The sequence below is a fragment of the Chiloscyllium punctatum genome, chromosome 4, assembly GCF_047496795.1.
Source record: "Chiloscyllium punctatum isolate Juve2018m chromosome 4, sChiPun1.3, whole genome shotgun sequence".
Lineage (NCBI taxonomy): Eukaryota > Metazoa > Chordata > Chondrichthyes > Orectolobiformes > Hemiscylliidae > Chiloscyllium > Chiloscyllium punctatum.
Genome location: NC_092742.1, coordinates 42,790,348 through 42,809,659, shown reverse-complemented (window position 1 = coordinate 42,809,659; position 19,312 = coordinate 42,790,348). Strand labels below are relative to the sequence as shown.

General features: G+C 39.7%; 1 protein-coding gene across 7 annotated transcripts in view; it reads left to right on the top strand.

Annotated features, from left to right (window-relative positions):
* The window catches only part of ppp2r5ca (protein phosphatase 2, regulatory subunit B', gamma a), a 179,917-nt gene that overhangs the window by 83,030 nt on the left and 77,575 nt on the right, over positions 1-19,312 (top strand). For all 7 annotated transcript variants that reach the window (XM_072568494.1, XM_072568495.1, XM_072568493.1 and 4 more), the window contains one exon: positions 17,320-17,519. In XM_072568494.1, the coding sequence (XP_072424595.1) occupies positions 17,320-17,519 (200 nt within the window). The remainder of the gene's footprint in view (positions 1-17,319; positions 17,520-19,312) is intronic.

Sequence of the window (19,312 nt, the reverse complement as noted above, 5' to 3'; positions counted from 1 at the left end):
GAGGACTGCAGATGCTAGAGAGTCAAGAATTGATAGTGTGGCACTGGAAAAAGCAGAGATAATCAGGCAGCATCAGATGCTACCTGACTTGCTGTACTTTTTCCAGTGCCAGACTTTATATCAAAAATGGCCTAGTGGATCTTTGGCAGGAAATACTGCACAATTTCAGCTGCACCTACCATACTGTACAAAATTACTTATGAATATCATAGCGATAAGAAAGGAAATAACTAATCTGGTTAATTACAGCCCATCTTGGGCATTACTGATGTGGTAGAACAAATTATCAGTAGTAAGAATTACGCACTAGTAAACTGTGGCTCATTTTTGGTAAAACTTAGTGTACGTTTTGATCCACAGTTCATTAACAGGTTTGTTTCAGATCTGGAGGCATGAGCTGAAGATCGGAAGTGGGTTGAGATTAGCTGTTCTTGACGTAAAGCAACGTTCGACTCAATTAAATTAATGTATTTTGTAAGTAATAGCATTGAGAAAAGTTAGATGGGGGTCAAGTACAGATCAGCCATGATCTGATAGAATGGTGAAGTAAGCTTATGCCTTAATGTTTTGCTTCCATAAGTGTGTGCACTGATACATACTGTGAACTCCTCATTGAGGCTACTATTGCCAATATTACTTTTTCACTTTATATGTGAATTAAAATCACCCATTACTACTGTCATCCCTTTATCACAAGCACCTAATGTATCATCTTGGATACTTCGTCCTACATGATGATTACTGTTAGGGAGCCTGTAGATCACTCCCACAAGTGATTTATTTCTCATACAATTCCAACACCCAAACTGATTCCCCTTCCTGACCCCCTGAATCACAATCATTTGAGTATTACATCAGTGTCCCCTTTGATTGGGTGTGTTACTACTCCAACTTTACCTAGTTTCTTTATTAAGAGCAGAAATTAGGCCATTCAGCCCATTGGGTCTGCTCTGCCATTCAATCATGGCTGATAAGTTTCTCAACTCCATTCTCCCGCTTTCTCCCCAAAACCCTTGATCCCTTTGATACTCAAGAACCTATTTATCTCGGTCTTAAATATACTCTATGACCTGGCCTCCACAGCCTTCTATGGCAATGAATTCCACAGATTCAATACTGTCTGTCTGAAAAAGTTTCTCCTTACCTCTATTCTAAAATGTCTTCCCTTTACTCTAAGTCTCTCCTACCAGTGGAAACATCTTCCCAATATCTATTCTATCTAGGCCATTCAGTACTCTGTGTGTTTCAGTTAGATTCCCCCAACCCTCCACATTCTTCTAAACTTCGAGTATCGGACCCACAGTCCTCAAACATTCCTAATATGTTAAGCTCTTCATTCCTGGGGCTATTCTCATGAACCTCCTCTGAACACGCTCCAGGGCCAGTTCGTCTTTCCTGAGATATGGGACCCAAGACTCTGCACAATACTCTAAATGTGGTGTGACCAGAGCCATATAGAGTCTCAGAAGTATTCAAGTACTCTCAAAATAAATACCATTATTGCATTTGCCTTCCTAACTACTGATTCAACCTGCAAGTTTACCTTGAGAGAGTCCTGAAATATCCCTTTCCAGATCCCTTTGCATTTCAGACTTTTGAATTTTCTCCCCTTTTCTAAAATAGTCCATCCTTCTATTCTTCCTACCAAAGTGCATGACGTCACACTTTCCCAAGTTGGGTTCCATCTGCTGCTACTTTGCCCACGCTCCTAACCTGTCCAAATCCTACTGCAGCTTTCCCACCTCCTCAATGCTACCTGTCACTCTACCTATTTTTGTATTGTCTGCAAACTTCACCAGAATACCCTCAGTTCCTTCATCTAGATCGTTGTGGAATACCACTTGTCACCGGCTGTCATCCTGAGAAGGACACTTTTATCCCCACTCTCTACTTTCTGCCAGACAGCCAAGCTTTTATCCTTACTAGCACCATATGCCCTTATCTTACCCAGTAGCTTCTTGTGAGACACCTTGTCAAAGGCCTTCTTGAAGTCCGGGTAGATGACATCCATTGGCTCTCCTTGATCTGACCTGCTCATTACTTAGAGTCATAGAGATGTACAGCATGGAAACAGACCCTTCGGTCCAACCTGTCCATGCCGACCAGATTGTCAAGCACGATCTCTTCTTAATGAAACCATCCTAACTTTGTCCTTTTTACCATAAGTTTCCAAGTATTCAGAAATCTCATCCTCCACACAATGAGATTCCAGGATCTTACCCATGACTGAGGTTCTTAATTCTTAATTGACTTTATTCAATTGTGGGATGTGGATGTCGCTGGCTGGCCAGCATTTATTGCCCAACCCTAGTTTCCCCTGAGAAGGTGGTGGGGACCTGCCTTCTTGAACTGCTGCAGTCCACCTGCTATGGGTTGACTCTCAATGCCATTAGGAAGGGAATACCAAGACTTTGACCAAGCGACAGTGAAGGAATGGCAATATATTTCCAAGTCAGGATGGTAAATGGCATGGAGAGGAACTTGAAGGTGGTGTTATTCCCTTATACCTGCTGCCCTTGTCCATCTAGATGGAAGCGATTGTGGGTTTGGAAGGTGTTGTCTGAGGTTCTTTGTTGAATTCTTGTAGTGTGTCTTGTAGATGGTACACACTGCTGCTACTGAGCGTCGGTGGTAGAAGGAGTGGATGCTTGTGGTAGTGAGAATCAAGCAGGCTGCTTTGTCCTGGATGTTGTCAAGCTGCTTAAGTGTTGTTGGAGTTGCACTTAGGGAGTATTCCATCACACTCCTGGCTTATGCCTTGTAGATGGTGGACAGGTTTTGGTGTCTCAAGGCGTGTATAACTTGCTGGAGTGTTCCTAGCCACTGACCTGCTTTTATAGCAACAGTGTTTATTTGGTGAGTCCAGGTGAGTTTCTGGTCAATGATAACCCCAGGATGTTGATAGTGAGGGATTCAGTGATGGTAACACCATTGAATGTCAAGGGGTGGTGGTTACATTGTCTCTTATGAGTGATGGTCATAGTCTGGCATTTGTGTGGCATAAATGTTATTTGCCACTTGTCACCCCAAGCTTGGATATTGTCCAGATCTTGTTGCATTTGAACATGGACTGCTTCAGTATCTGAGGAGTTGAGAATGGTGCTGAATATTGTGCAATCATGAGAGAACATTCTCACTTCTGACCTTATGATGGAGGGAGGGTCATTGATGAAGCAGCTGAAGAAGTTTGGGCCTAGGACACTACCCAGAGGAACTTCTGCAGAGATGTCCTGGAGCTGAGATGACTGACCTCCAAGATCTCTCAACAATCCTGGGCTTCAAATATGACGCCAACCACTGGAAAGTTTACTACCCGATTCCCATTGCTTTCAGCTTTGCCAGGGTCCTTGATGCCACGGTAGGTCAAATGCAGTTTTGACGTCAAGGGTTGTGACCCCTTGTTCAGCTCTTTTGACCATATATGAACCAAGGCTGTAATGAGGTCAGGAGTGAAGTGTCCCTGGTGGAACCCAAACTGGGGCATCACTGAGCAGGTTATTGCTGAGCAGGTGCTGTTTGATAGCACTGTTGATTAAAGGTAGATTCATGGGGTGATAATTGGCAGTGTTGAATTTGTCCTGCTTTCTATATACAGGACTTACTTGGGCAATTTTCCACATTGGTCGATGCCAGTTGTAACTGTATTAGATTAGATTACTTACAAGTCCACACCGCCCCGCCGAAGCGTAACCCACCCATACCCCTACATCTACATCTACATCTACCCCTTACCTAACACTACGGTCAATTTAGCATGGCCAATTCACCTGACCTGCACATCTTTTGGACTGTGGGAGGAAACCGGAGCACCTGGAGGAAACCCACGCAGACACGGGGAGAACGTGCAAACTCCACACAGTCAGTCGCCTGAGGTGGGAATTGAACCCGGGTCTCTGGCGCTGTGAGGCAGCAGTGCTAACCACCGTGCCACCGTATTGGAGCAGCTTACTCTTACTCTTTCAAGCATAAACTGTTCATCTCGTTATATACCAAACACTTCAATAAATATGACCTTTCTCCTTTCAGCCATATGTCTAGAAGTGCCAGAATTAATGCCATCTGTTGCTTATGTTCAATTTTGGAATCTTCACTGTTTTCAAGTTTCTTCCAATTTTGTTGAAAACTGCAGACTAGACATTCTTAGCTGAAAGATTTTGTCTTTTAAAATTTAGGCTTGCTTACATTTAGCGTGCTTTGTTTCCACATGCTTACCATTTCTTAATTGGTCAAATGGTTGGATGCATGCTTTTTTCAAGGTAGACAGTGTATAACATGAAGGTAATTAATTAAACAGAAATTGAAATTTGTGGACTTGACCTGAAATATTAGTGATTAGTGCTGACTGAAATACAGCTTGAACTACTGAATCAATGTCGATGCAGTAATAATGTAATCCATTTTCATCTTCGTAATGTTGCTGGAAGTGATTATTTCTGTTTTCTGTTTTCATTTTCTCCCCTCACGTCCTAGTCACTATTTCATGCTCCTTAAGAATAAGATGCAATTATCGGTCCATGTATAATTTTTGTTAGGAATTACAATTGGTATTAAGTTGGGAATTTGTGTAGCTTTTTGATGTTTCACAAGATCTGACAACAAATTTAAAATTTAAAAATAAAGCCCCAAAGTTGTCACACTGCAGTGTCAGGCTTCAGTTTGGTACACAACCTTTCGTGTGCATCTTGTTTGACAAGGTATCCATGGAACCAATTCTTCACATTTAGTCAGACAGCATCAAGTATGACTAGTCCAAAAGATGTATGGAAAAGTGGACTTCTGTTGGCAAAGCTGTGAAGTTTGTACACTTCAGTTTTGGCTGCTCTGGATATAGAAAACAGCAACTACTTTTGATCGCCCAAAGTTGCAAAATGTTATGAGGGATAAAGGAGAGTTGTTGAAGGAGGATAACATGATCAGCTATGTTAAAAGACTGCAGGAAGTTTGAAGGGAGAATTCTTGCTGTGAGAAATGAATGTAATTTGACTTTCTTTAAAACATTTTGACTTCTCTGGCAAGGTGGAATTCTAATTGAGAGATTCAGACATTGAATGGCAGGAAAGGTGAACGTAGTTGGATATCCTATTTCATGATTTTGAACAACAGTTATTGGATAATCATTTGTCAGGATAGAATAGTTAAAGATTGATTTCTGGGAAGGTATGATGCATTTTCAGTTAAGAAGCTCATTGGATAAGAGTCTGAAAGGCGTTATGTATAAATGAATGGGTCTGTGTATAAGTACATTATATTGAAACACAAGGTAGATTAAATCATAGAATTCTGAGTTTAATAAATAAGAACAAAATAAAAGCAACTATTAGATTATATTTACAATGCAGATTGATATTTTAAAAGCCTTAAAGAAACAATATTAGTACCATCGATTCACAAGGGAAGTTGTTTTTTATTCATTTGTGGCATTGAGTGTTGCAGGCAAGGACAGCATTTCTTGCCTTTGAAAGTGTGAACATCTGCCTTGAATTGCATTAGTCTGCATTTCATTGAAATGGCTACAGTGATGCTCAGTAGGGAAATGTAGGATTTTAACCTGTTAAAAATAAAAGACTGAGTGGTGTAATTCAATGTCAGAAGATTGCATGTTTGTTGTATCCCCATGCGCATGTTGCCCTTGTTCTTTAGGGATGTAGTGGCTATGGATTTTGTAGAGGCAGTTGAAGAAGCATTCGGAGTTACTGTAGTACAGCTTTTAGATTGATTACAGAGTGTACAATGTGCAGAAGCTGGAGGGAGTGAATGTTTGAGTGTCTGGGTATCAGTCAAGCAGACTGCTTTTTTTTAAACTGGCTATGTCAAACTAATTAAGTGTTAATGTGACCATCTCCTGTGATGGTCTCCAGTGGACAGTTTTCTTGCTCTTCAGTTGTAACCTTTTAAATACTGAAAAGGCTTCTAGAACTGCAGAATATCCAGACTGTGACCTTGCTGTTGTCACTATTATGCCAGTTATGTCCTTGGTCTGGCTATTTTTGTTTCTTTTACCTTAGTCCTGGAATTCACCTCTTTTGCTCAAAACTGTAATGAGGTCCAGAACTAAGTGATCCTGGCAGAATCCGAATTGAGCATCAATAAGCAAATTATTGGTGAGTAAGTACAACTGTGTAGTAGTTCATGACATCTCATATCACTTTGCCACTTAATTGAGCATTCTGATAGCTTGTCGGATGACATTTAGCCTGCTTTTGTTTTATGAAGTGAAACAAAGTACTGAGATTATATCCACTGGAGCAGAGATGGGGTTTAACAATTTTTAAAATTGTCATAGAAGTGAAATTGAGGGAGTTCTTTATTTAGAATTGTTGAATGATGGATGAAGCAGTTTTAATAGTTTAAGCAGAATGATGATGTGGAGGTGGCAATGTTGGACTGGGATGGACAAAATTGAAATTCTCTCAGGTTATAGTCCAACAGGTTTATTTGGAAGTACTAGCTTTCGGAGTGCTGCTCCTTCAGGTAGCTGTGGAACAGGATCATAAGACACCATTCTAGGTTTGTTCAGTATATTTCAGTTGCACGACACTGTGGTCTTTTGCTATAAATTCTGTGTCTTATGATCCTACTCCACATCTACCTAATGAAGAAGCAGTGTTCCAAAAACTAGTACTTCCAAATAAAAGTGTTAAGACTATAACCTGGTGATGTGTGATTTTTAACTAAGCAAAGTAAGATTCAGAGCAGTGGGATTATTTTTGGACTGTACTGACAAAGCTGCACTAAAAATATCATAAGTATCTTGAATAACATTTTTTAAAAATTAAGCCATGATCAAGATTATAATTTAGCAATATGGTAACTTCATATTGCCTGCATGATACGTTCTTCAGATACAAATGCAAAGAAGAAAATAAATGGATTTATGTGAATAAGCTGGTATCAAAATGTCTCATTTTAGAAACCTGGTTATTTGGATTTCTTTTCAGAATGGTATCTGCCCATTTGTAAATAACAATATTTGCATCCTTTCATACATCTTTCATTAAACTTGCAATATCAGGAAAATTTGTTTTTGTCTTTTCTTTAACAAAACAATGAAGTATGTTATTTAAATTTACTTGTTATAATGTTGTCCTGTTCCCACCCACCTGCCCTCAGTTGAAACAAAACCCTCAGAGAGACAGTATGGTTTTGCCTCCTTCATCTTTATTCTAGGCCCTGGAGGGGGAGAGAATGATTGCCCATGTGCACAGAGACATGAGTTCTCAGTCTTCTCTCTCGAGCAGCAGTTTCTTAATGAATTATGCAGTCATTTTACAGGGAGGAGCATCCAGTTAAGGCAACATACATATTGATGGGTGACCATCAATCAGTGAATGTCAGTAGTAAAGATTAAGCCATCTGCTGTTACACAATGAATGTTCTTAACCTTAACTGGCTTCACATAATGAATATTTTTCACCTTGTTAAACTGATCTTACATACTGAATGCTTCCAATATTGTTAAATGGCTCTACATGAATGCTTTTCCATCTTATTAACCTATTACCCTTGCCTCCAGCACCCACTGTTAACTGCAAGTTCTTATCTGATCCGAGTCATGCTCAGCTGAACCTCTTGTTTCACAAAACTTAACTCTTTCCCTACCTTCTCATAACCTATACATATTCTCAATAAAACATCCTAAGGAGGTCTCCAGGAGCATTACAAGCCAAAATACAATATTGAGCTACTGAAGTAGTTAGAGTTAAATGATTAACAACTGAGTCAAAGAGATAGTGTAAAGAAGTGTCTTTAAGATAGAAGAGCAGGAAGGGAGGTGTGAGGAGTATATCTCAGATCTTGGGTCCTAGTAGCTGAAGCTACCAACAGTGAAACAATGAAAAACTTGGCGTCAAGAGGCCAGAATGTGACGCATTTCACTTTTTTTTCTAATCAATCTGTTAAGAGATTGTAATATGTACCTCTGGAGTAGGTGGGACTTGAACGTGGACTGTCCAGTCCAGGACTAGGGGCACTATCGCTGCATCACAAGGGATCCCCTCAAAATCTGATGCATTCAGCTGAACGTGATTAGAGACAATGAAAGCTGAGGCCATGGATTTGAAAATGGGGTTAAGAATCTTAAAATCAAGGTGTTGCTTAACTTAGAGGCATTATAATGAGCACCAGGATGATGAGTGAATAGTACTTTCTATGAATAAGGGCAGGAGCTACAGGCTTTTGAATGACCATTGTCCATACAGGTAGAATATGGGAGATCATGCAAGAATGTATGGAAATGGTCAAGTCTAGAGGCAATAGAGATGAAATGACACTGGTGTAACGTGAAACAATATCAAAATAGGCTAAATTTGTGGTGACACGGATATGTGATTGAAACCTTTGCTTGACAAGATTGGCCTGCAGTGTCTGCACATAAGGTGCTAAAACCAAATCACAGTGCTGAAAAACTGTCTCTGAAGAGAAAAGCTGTTGCACAATGGCAATGCTTTTGTTTTGTTCATTTACAGGATGAGGGCATCACTGGCTAGGCCAGCATTTATTGCCCATCCCTAATTGCCGAGAAGAATGTTAAGAGTCAGCCATGTTGATGTGGGTCTGGGGTCATGTAGACCAAGTAAGGGATGGCACATTTTCTTCCCTAAAGGACATTAGTGAACCTGATGGGTTTTTCCGATAATCAGCCATAGGTTCATGGTAATCATTGGACTCTTAATTCCAGATTTTTATTGAATTCAATTTCTACCATCTGTGGGTAGAACTGAGAACATTACCTGGGTCTCTATAATAACAATCCAGCAGCACTGCCACTAGGCTATCGCCTCCTTTGAGCAAAATGCTGATTGCAGCTGGCTCTCTATTTTGACACTTAGACACAACAGGTGTAATGACTTAAGAAAACATTTAATGTAAAACAAAAACTGGATGCTGAAGAAATTGAACAGGTCTAGAAGTGTTGACTGTTTGTCAGATGCTGCCAGACCTGTGGAATTTCCCCAGTATTTTGTTTCCATTTGAAGTCTGTTGGAGTGGTTATTTGAATTTGTTGATCGAGCAAAATCATCCATAAATTTCTTAATTGTTTTAAAGATTTGCAGTCACATATAGTAGCAATGCTTCCTTTCCTGGATCCCATAAATTACAAATGCTGCAAAACCTATTTTATTTTAGTTAGCATGGTTTGATATTGTTGGTCCTGAAACTTGTGCATTTATTCAGAAAGAAATGAAAATACATAGTTATTGAGAAGGAGAAGGAGAGGATTAGGCAAAATGGGAGGATATTTAACTGGGAAGAGGAAACTACGATGCGATTAGACATGAGTTAGGAAGCATGGATTGGGAGCAATTGGTCCATGGTAAAGGCACTATAGACATGTGGAGACTGTTGAAGGAACAGTTGTTGCAAGTGATGAATAAATATGTCCCTCTGAGACAGACAAGAAGTGGTAAGATAAAGGAACCTTGGATGACGAGAGCGGTGGAGCTTCTCGTCAAAAGGAAAAAGGTAGCTTACGTAAGGTGGAGGAAGCTAGGGTCAAGCTCAGCTCTGGAGGATTACATCTTCTAGGAGAAAGTGAGGACTGCAGATGCTGGAGATCAGAACTGAAAATGTGTTGCTGGAAAAGCGCAGCAGTTCAGGCAGCATCCAAGGAGCAGGGGAATCGACGTTTCGGGCATGAGCCCTTCTTCAGGAATTCCTGAAGAAGGGCTCATGCCCGAAACGTCGATTCTCCTGCTCCTTGGATGCTGCGTGACCTGCTGCGCTTTTCCAGCAACACATTTTCAGCTCTAGAGGATTACAGGCAGGCGAGGAAGGAGCTCAAAAATGGTCTGAGTGGTGCCAGGTGGGGGGGCACGAGAAAGGCTTGACAGAACGGATTAGGGAGAACACAAAGGTATTTTACACTTGTGTGAGAAATAAGAGAATGGTCAAGGAAAGAGTAGGGCCGATCAGGGATAGCATAGAGAATTTGTGTGGAGTCTGAGGAGGTAGGGGAAGCCCTAAATGAGTCTCTTGCTTCTGTCTTTACGAAAGAAATGAACTTTGTAGTGAATGAAACCTTTGAAGGGCAGGTGTGCATGTTGGAATGGATAGAGATAGAGGAAGCTGATGTGCTGAAAATTTTGTCAAACATTAAGCCAGGCCTGGACCAGATTTGTCCTCTGCTGCTTTGGGAAACGAGAAATGCAATTGCTTCGCCACTTGCGAAAGTCTTTGCATCCTCGCTCTCCACTGGAGTCGTACCTGAGGACTGGAGAGAGGCAAATGTAATTCCTCTCTTCAAGAAAGGAAATAGGGAAATCCCCGGCAATTAGAGACCAGTAAGTCTCACGTCTGTTATCTGCAAGGTGTTAGAAAGGATTCTGAGGGATAGGATTTATGACCATCTGGAAGAGCATGGTTTGATTAAATGCAGTCAACACGGCTTTGTGAGGGGCAGGACATGCCTCACAAACCTTATCGGGTTCTTTGAGGATGTGACTAGAAAGGTTGATGAGGGTCGACCTGTGGATGTGGTATATATGGACTTCAACAAGGCATTTGATAAGGTTCTCCATGGTAGGCTCATTCAGAAGGTCAGGAGGAATGGGATACAGGGGAACTTAGCTGTCTGGGTACAGAATTGGCTGGCCAACAGAAGACAGCGAGTGGTAGTAGAAGGAAAATATTCTGCCTGGAAGTCTGTGGTGAGTGGTGTTCCACAGGGTTCTGTCCTTGGGTCTCTACTGTCTGTAATTTTTATTAATGACTTGGATGAGGGGATTGGAGGATGGGTCAGCAAGTTTGCAGACGACACAAAGATTGGAGGTGTTGTTGACAGTATAGAGGACTGTTGTAGACATTGACAGGATGCAGAGATGGGCTGAGAGGTGGCAGATGGAGTTCAACCTGGATAAATGCAAGGTGGTGCATTTTGGAAAGTCGAATTTGAAAGCGGAGTACAGGATAAAGGATAGGATTCTTGGCAGTGTGGAGGAGCAGAGGGATCCCTTAAAATGGCCACCCAAGTGGACAGGGTTGTTAAGAAAGCATATGGTGTTTTGGCTTTCATTAACAGGAGGATTGAGTTTAAGAGTCGTGAGATCTTGTTGCAGCTCTATAAACTTTGGTTAGACCACACTTGGAATACTGCATCCAGTTCTGGTCGCCCTATTATAGGAAAGACAAGGATGCTTTGGAGAGGGTTTAGAGGAGGTTTACCAGGATGCTGCCTGGATTGGAGGGCTTATCTTATGAAGACAGGTTGACTGAGCTCGAACTTTTTTCATTGGAGAAAAGGAGGAGGAGAGGGGACCTAATTGAGGTATACAAGATAATGAGAGGCATAGATAGTCTCTGGCTATCGACTCTATTTCCCAGGGCAGAAATGACTAACACGAGGGGTCATAGTTTTAAGCTGGTTGAAGGAAAGTATAGAGGGGATGTCAGAGGCGGGTTCTTTACATAGAGAGTTGAGAGAGCATGGAATGCGTTGCCAGCAGAAGTTGTGGAAGCAAGGTCATTGGGGACATTTAAGAGACAACTGGACATGCATATGGTCACAGAAATTTGAGGGTGCATACATGAGGATCCTTGGTCGGCACAACATCGTGGGCTGATGGGCCTGTTCTGTGCTGTACTGTTCTATGTTCATCCAGGAATAATACAAGTAGTGTATATTTAAAATGAATTCTCCAAATTATTTAGTTCTCAGAACTGGTTGCATTATAAAAAGAAAAAACTTCAGTTTATGTTACACTTCAATGACTGCTGAATTTCTTTAAGCACAGTGAAGTGCTTCTGCGGGATTGTCTCTATGATGACCTGTTTTTGTTTTATGTTGACTGGGGAATAAAGGTTGGCCAGGATACTGGAGATAATTCCGGCTCCTCTTTGAAACAGTGGCATGGAGTCTTTTAAACCAACATACTAATGTAGCCTCTGTTAGATTTAAAAATCCATTCTAAAAGATGACACCTACTGCACTCCCTCAGTACTGCACTGAATTGCCAGGCTTAACTTTTGTGCTCATGACCTGGAGTAGAAATTAGCTTTTGAACCTCACACCTGACATTTTAGGTTTCTAACATCGCGTTTACATCTGAGAATCCAAACATTGGCAGACTTTACTTTAAAGCACGGTTCAATTCTTGGCTGTTTATGCATTCCAGATCATTTTTACGGTGTGTTCTGCTACCAAATTAGTAAGAACAGCTAAAGCAGTCACCCTTCAGTGAATAAGTTCTCATGGTGATAACTTTGCTCGCAAGCAGTTCGGTAGCTAGATTAGAACAGATATTTGTGATCCGTAAAAGTTTTATTTTAAATTTATTTTAGAATCAGTCTCAAACTGGGATACATAGTTCCACAATAGAGGGACAATTAATTAAAACTGAGATATGAAGACATCTCTTCTCCCAGATGGTAGTCAGTGTTTGAAATGCTCTATCAGAACTGGGGAGGCAAAATCATAAAGTATCTAAAGAGGAGAGACTTTTGAAATATTGGAGAGTGAGCATTAGATGGAGCCAGCATGAAAAAGGAATTGAGGCGTGGTGCAGAACAGCCACAATCTTATTGTATTGCGGGACAGGCTTTGAGGCTTACTCCTGCACCTATCTCTTGTGTTCTCATGTCACCAAGTTCTGTGGTGCTTAAACATAAAGCAGCAAATGCTGGAGCTCACAGTGGCTTACACAGCATCCGAGAGAGTGCAAGCTAATGTTTCAAGTCTAATGACTGTTCATCAGAGTGGAGCTTAAAGTTGGTCAGCAGGATAGGAGAACATTTTATCTGATTCAAACAACTTAAGTGGACGACAGTTAGATAAATGTTAAGAATGAGATTAATAATAGGTGAGACACATTTCCAAACTTTAAACTTAATAAATGTGTGCTTTTTCAGTAATAAAATAGTTTTAAAATGTCTGAGATTGATGGATCTGAATAACTCCCTCCTTATACTTCTATTCCAATGCTACTCAGTAGTTTGGTCAGTGTTGTCTTGAACATAGCCAAACAATCTGATTGAGGTCCTGTGCAGTCCAGATCCACAAGTGAAACTTGGAAAAATGTAATTGACTACATGTGAAATTTGATTTATTTTCAAATCATCTTCCAGAAGCATAACAATATGTTGCAAAAACATGAAAACATAAGTTAGTTTGTTTTCCTTCTAGACAGCTAATTGGTTTGTTTAGCAGGCATCCACAATGTACAATTGCATACTTTTTAGTTTACTAGAAAAGGTGATAATTCATCAGATGTTTCTACTGCCTGTCTATGGTGATCAATTTTCAGTTTAAAAACAGCATATAACAAAAATTAGTCTGCAGTGATTTTCCAAATGTTTTGTACTTGTATTTTAAGTCTGTTACAATTATCTTCGAATATAAATCGGTATGGCTATTTTGAGGAACAAAAGTTATTGCTTAGCTGATAGAACATTTTACCATCACATAACACTGATAAAAGCACAAAGTTGGTTTGTTTTCACATGCTGAACAGTTTGCTTTGATGAAGCCCTTCACTTGCTAATTTCCTCATTATTTGCCTTTTATTGAATACTGCAACGCATGCATTTTTAAAATTATTTTGAAATTTACTGGTGGCTTCTTTGTCTCCATGACTAAAATCTCAAAGTAACTTCCAAAGGTGTCATAGCAAATATTAAGAAATATAGTTTTATTGATACCTTTGTCACTTTGGAAAAATATAGTCTAAGACACTTCTTAATAGCTAAAACAACATCCTGTGTGCATTTTGTACTCTAGATGTTGCTCACTGACTTTCTTATTTGTAACATGGTGGGTGCACTAACCTGAGTTTGAAAAGAGTTGAACACTTCCTAACGGAGTTTCCTACAAATCACAATGAGACTGGACTGTGGTCCAGACTGTTATCTGTTTGACAATTAGACTTTGTGCCCTGAAAGAGAGAGACAACTTCATTATCTTGGCAACAGAATAATATGTTGTGTATTACACCCCTCCTTTTAAAAAAAAATTGATTAATTGACTAGCTATGTACATAGATCTCTTTGAAAAGTAAAAAGCAAATGTTAATTCAAGTATTTGCCTCCAGGTTGTGATTAATTTATTCCATGAAAACTGTTTACTCCATGAAAGTGAAGCTGAAAAGGTAAGAGTTTTAGTAGTCGATGCTAAACATGTCAAACCAATTTGGAATACCAATGGCCAAAACTAAAAGGTAGTTGAATCTCCTAGTTAAAACTGCGCAATGCAAATGCAAGAAAGTTATGCCTGGACTGTATGGTGGTCTGTTTAGACTACATCTTGAGTACGTTTTTTGGTTGTGTTTATCATGGAACTTGGAAGCAGTACAAAGTGGGCCTGAGATGCTGGTTTCTATTGTTAACACTAATTTATTAGAAGATTGGTGGGACACGGGGATTTTGAACCTGGAAAAGAATCATTACATGGATACAACATCATTAAGGAAATGAAAATTGGTTTCTCTAATCGGCTGTAATATCCTAAAGAGGCACAATTTCCAACAATTTAAGATTGAATTGATCAGGTCGGTTTTAAGCTGAGAAGAATAGGTCCAAGTCAGATTAGCTTAGTTGGAATTTTTTGAAGCGGTGTCTGGCATGAGTGTTGCCTATGTAGATTTTCAGAAGACAGTTAGTGAAGTACCTCGAGATTATTAAAAATGAAAGGCATCTAAATGAATGCAACCATATAGCTATGTACACCACAAATTTCTTTGAAAAGTAAAAGCAAAGGTTAGTAATTTGTTGAGAGTTAAAAGCAGAATAGAGATAAAGAGAATGCATTCTGATTTGCTGGGTGTGACCAGTTGTATTCCTAAGGGTTATGCTCTTGAATGAATCAATAAGGCATTGTACATTGTAGAGTATGGTAAGTAGTGTATGTGGAAAGAAGCTACAAAGATATTTGAGCACACTAAGTGGACAACACAGTAGTCATTCAAGTTCAGTATGAAGTCACTACTTATAGATCCAAGAAAATTAAATCAGACTATTTTGAGAGAGAAGGTATAAAAGAACAGTAGGCATTTAAGGGTCCTTTTATACAAGTCTCAATGGAATCTTGGTCTTTATCTCAAGAGAATAGGTACCCAAAAGTGAGGATTTTATAGAATTTTGGTGAAACATCCGTTGAATTACAGTATTCATGCTCGGCACCAAACCTTGGGAGAGTTGTGATCAACTTCAGTGGTGCAGTCCTGTTTCACCAGAATTTGATCTTTAAACGGTCAAAGCGAGGGCAAATTGTCTGATCTTGGCTTATGTTCTTTCAAGTATGGAATATTAAGTAATATAATCAAATCTTTAACTTAAGGTTTGATAAAGTATACACAGAAACATTTTCCTCTGGTGAAAGTCACTGGAGTAAGTACATACTGTAGGTCATGGTATAAAAAGCATCTTTTAGCCCCAAAAATTATGTATATATCTGCCATATACCTCACATTGCCTTTTTATTTCAGCCATGACATACAATACTCATAAGCTCAAATTTTCATCGTGAAACGTGGGTATTTTGTTTCCTGATTGCTTGCAACCAGTTCTCAGCTATCCAACAGGTTATAGGCTCTTATTAAAGATGGCCTGATTTGTGGCTCAACCAATAAGTTGAGTGCTGATGAAAACTGCAACAATACCTCACTTATTCTTTGGAGCATTTTACTGTTTCCCTCAGTAGCTACATTGGCCTCAGATATGCCTACTTCTGCATCACCATTTGATCAAAACTGCATTTGGGGATTTGTAGTTGCTAGTACTGTACAGGTGCATGACTTCAGTTTTTATACAGCTTAACCTAAAGCAGATGTTTGAGGTTTGCCACTTGTCAGTTCTTTTTCATTCATGTATTAGTTTAAACCATATGTATTTCAAAATTGACACTTTATTTTCCCATGTGTTTTTATGAATTTACAGTTTTATTAGAGCAGATTTGAATGCATGGTATGGTTTTGAAATTCTGTCTAAATAATGCATCTAGCATCTATAGAATGGGTCATTATGTAAAATTGGCAAGTTTCTGAAATGCATAGTATTTTTTATTAACAAGTAATGAATGGTAGCTATCTTGCATTTTGTTTTCTTTTATGTGATAAGATTGCTGGCTAGGTTATCATTTGTTACCTATCTCCTAATTGTCTTTGAGAAAATATTTTTGACTCCTTGCCTGGACTACAGTTAGGGAGTTCCAGAATTTTGATTCAGGGTGCGTGGTCTCAGTAGCGGGGGATGGGGCGATGCAGGCGCACAACTGCAGGTGATAGTCTTCCCATGTACCATCTGCCCTTGTCCTGCTAGGTGACGAGATCATGGGCCTTGGATGCTGCTATCAGTGGAGTCTTTGTGAGTTGTTCAAGTTTAAGTGAATGCTTATTTGGCGAATAGGGCCAATTAAGTGGGCTGTTTTATCCTGCATAGAATTAACCTTCAGTGTTGACGCCAAACTGATTCAAATAGGTGGGAGAGTATTCTGTCACATTCCTGACTTCTGCATTGTACATAGTGAGCAGGCTTTGGGCCACTTAACAGCCCAAACCTGGTTGATGTCTGGACTTTACTGTATATGGCTATTAATGGCTTTAGTGTCAGAAGAGTTAGAAGTAGTGTTGACCATTATGCAATCATTAGCAAACATTCCAACTTCTGACTTAATGATAGAAGGATGCTTACTTTTGAAGCAGTTTGGGCAAAGGTGTGATCTCAGGAACTCTTCTACAATATTTTGATAACTGAGATGATTGAACTCCAAGATTCAGACACTTCTTGTGTGCCAGCTATGACTCCAATCAGTGAAGAGCCTTTCCCATGATTCCCATTGACTTCCATTTTCCTAAGGTTCCTTAATGCCACTAAGTTCTAAGTTCTATCTTGATGTCAAGGGCTGTCACTTACTTTCCCTCTTCAGTTCAGTCTTTCTTCCATGTCTGGATTAAACACATATTGAGGTTCGGAGTTGAATAGCCAGGTGGAATCGAAACAGAAGCTTCTTGCTTAGTAGCACTTAATAACATTGTCACCAATACCCTCCATCACGTAGAGTAGACTGGTAGGTGAGTAATTAGCTGGATTGGATTTGTCTTGTTTTTAGCATAGGCTGTGTGTAGTTGCCAGTTGTACTGTTGCTACATAAATTCCAAAGTTTGTGTAACTGAATCCTGTTTCTCTAACTATTTTGTTCCCTTGTGTAATAAAACTAACTGTGACATTCAAATGGTTATGCTACTTGCTTGCTGTGTTAGTCCTGATTTGAATATATTCATCTTAAAGATTGTTTTAAAGTGGTTGGAAGATGAAAACAAAGTTAACGTTTGTGCCTTGACTCTGTGCAATTTTTAAAGAAACAAATGTGATTTTTTTTTCTTATATTTGCAGATGTTCCTGCACCAGAACAAGAAAAGCTTTTTATTCAAAAACTGCGTCAGTGCTGTGTCCTTTTTGACTTTATTGCTGATCCACTTAGTGACTTGAAATGGAAGGAAGTGAAAAGGGCTGCTTTGAGCGAAATGGTGGAATATATCACACACAACCGCAACGTTATCACAGAACCTATTTATCCAGAAGTAGTACATGTGGTAAGTAATTTGTCAGCATAATTACTGTACTGTTCTTGACCAGGGATAAGTAGTTAATGTGTGATAGGGAATGAACATGTGTTTTTTTTTCTACTATATCTGTAAAAATTATTTAATTTTGGCTGCCAATGGGAAAAGCAAAAATATTCCAAATCAAATTTGTTAAACTGGCACCACTTTGCTTGAACTTCTCAATTGGAATTTGAATGGTATTCCTGCAAAACTATGCACAGTACTCCAAATTAGTAGCTGTGCAAATGTCACCCATGCATACTGAATCATAAGTATAACAATGTGCTATAGCTATTCAGGAGGCCTGACAGCATCTGGGGGAGAGAATCAACCAACATTTCAAGTCCAATGTGACTTTTCGGAATTGAAGATGGCTGGAAAAGTAATGGATTCTATGTTGTAGAAAAGGGCGAATAAATAGTAAGTGGAGCGTTGGTGAGAGTGCCCAAGATCAATAGACAATGGAGTGTGCTAATGGCTGCAAAATAGAAAGATTGTTGTTAAAATGGAGGACAGATTTAGTGGTCTAGAAGGTTTAAACTCTAGAAGGTTAAAAAGTGCTTAATTGGAAAATTACGTGCTGTTCCTCCAACTTGAATTGGACTTCAGTGGAACATTGCAGTAGGCCTCAAATACAAATGTTACCTTGACAGTAAGGTAATTTATTGAAATGTCAAGCAACTGGAAGGTCAAGGTCATTCTCATAAACAAAACAGAGGTGTTCTGTAAAGCAGTCACCTATTCTGTATTTGGATTTGCTATAGTGTAGAGGAGGCTGCATTGTTAGTAGCTGGACTGTTAATGCAGAGACCGAGGTAGTGTTCTGAGGATCCAGGTTTGAATTCCACCACAGCAGATGGTAAAATTTGAATTCCGTGAAATTAAGAGACTACTAATCCATTGCTGATTGTGAGGAAAATCCCATCTGGTTCATTAATGCTCTTTAGGGAAGGAAACTGCCATCCTGACTTAGTCTGACCTGCATATGATTCTGTGCACTCAGCAACATGGTTGAATCTTAACTGCCCTCTAGCAGTTAGGGATGAGCAATAAATGCTAGGCTGGTTGGTGATGCCCTCATCCCATGAATGAATTTTTTAAAAAGTACAAGGAAATCACTGCATTGTCTGGGCTTTGGATAGAGAGGAGGGAGAAGATGATGATCAAAATATTGTACCTTTTGCAGTTGCATAGGAAGATTAAAGAAGTGTTGGGGAGAACAGGTGCCAAGGTGTTATAGAGGGAATCATTGACATGAGAGCAGGATGTGTTTGGTGGTAGTAGTCTGAGGTGACAGAAATGATTTAGGTGATCCTTTGAATGCAGAAGCTGGTGATGTGAAAATGTGGACAAGAAGAACCCTATTATTCTGGATGGGGGAAGGAAATGAGAGCAGAAGTGTGGGAAATGAATTGGACGTGGCTAAAGGCTCTGTCCACCATGCCAGTGGGGAGTCCTCAGTTAAAGTCAAAGGAAGATATATTGGAAACACCTTTGTGGAATGTATCATCATTAGAATAAGTGCAATGCAGACAGAGGAGCAGAGAAAATGGAATAGAGTTCTTACAAGAAGTAGGACGTGTCAATTTTTTTTTCCCCACCTTGTGGATGTTTGAGGTAGCAGCTTCCAGAACCTGAAGTCAGTGTGCTGGCATACTAATTGGCATGTGCGTAACCTGAGTGGCTGTGCAACTACGCAGCTGGTGAGGAAGCATAATGAAGGTGACTGTGAGAGTGGTGCATTTGTAATGGATATAATCTGTCCACAGAAATGAAAAGTG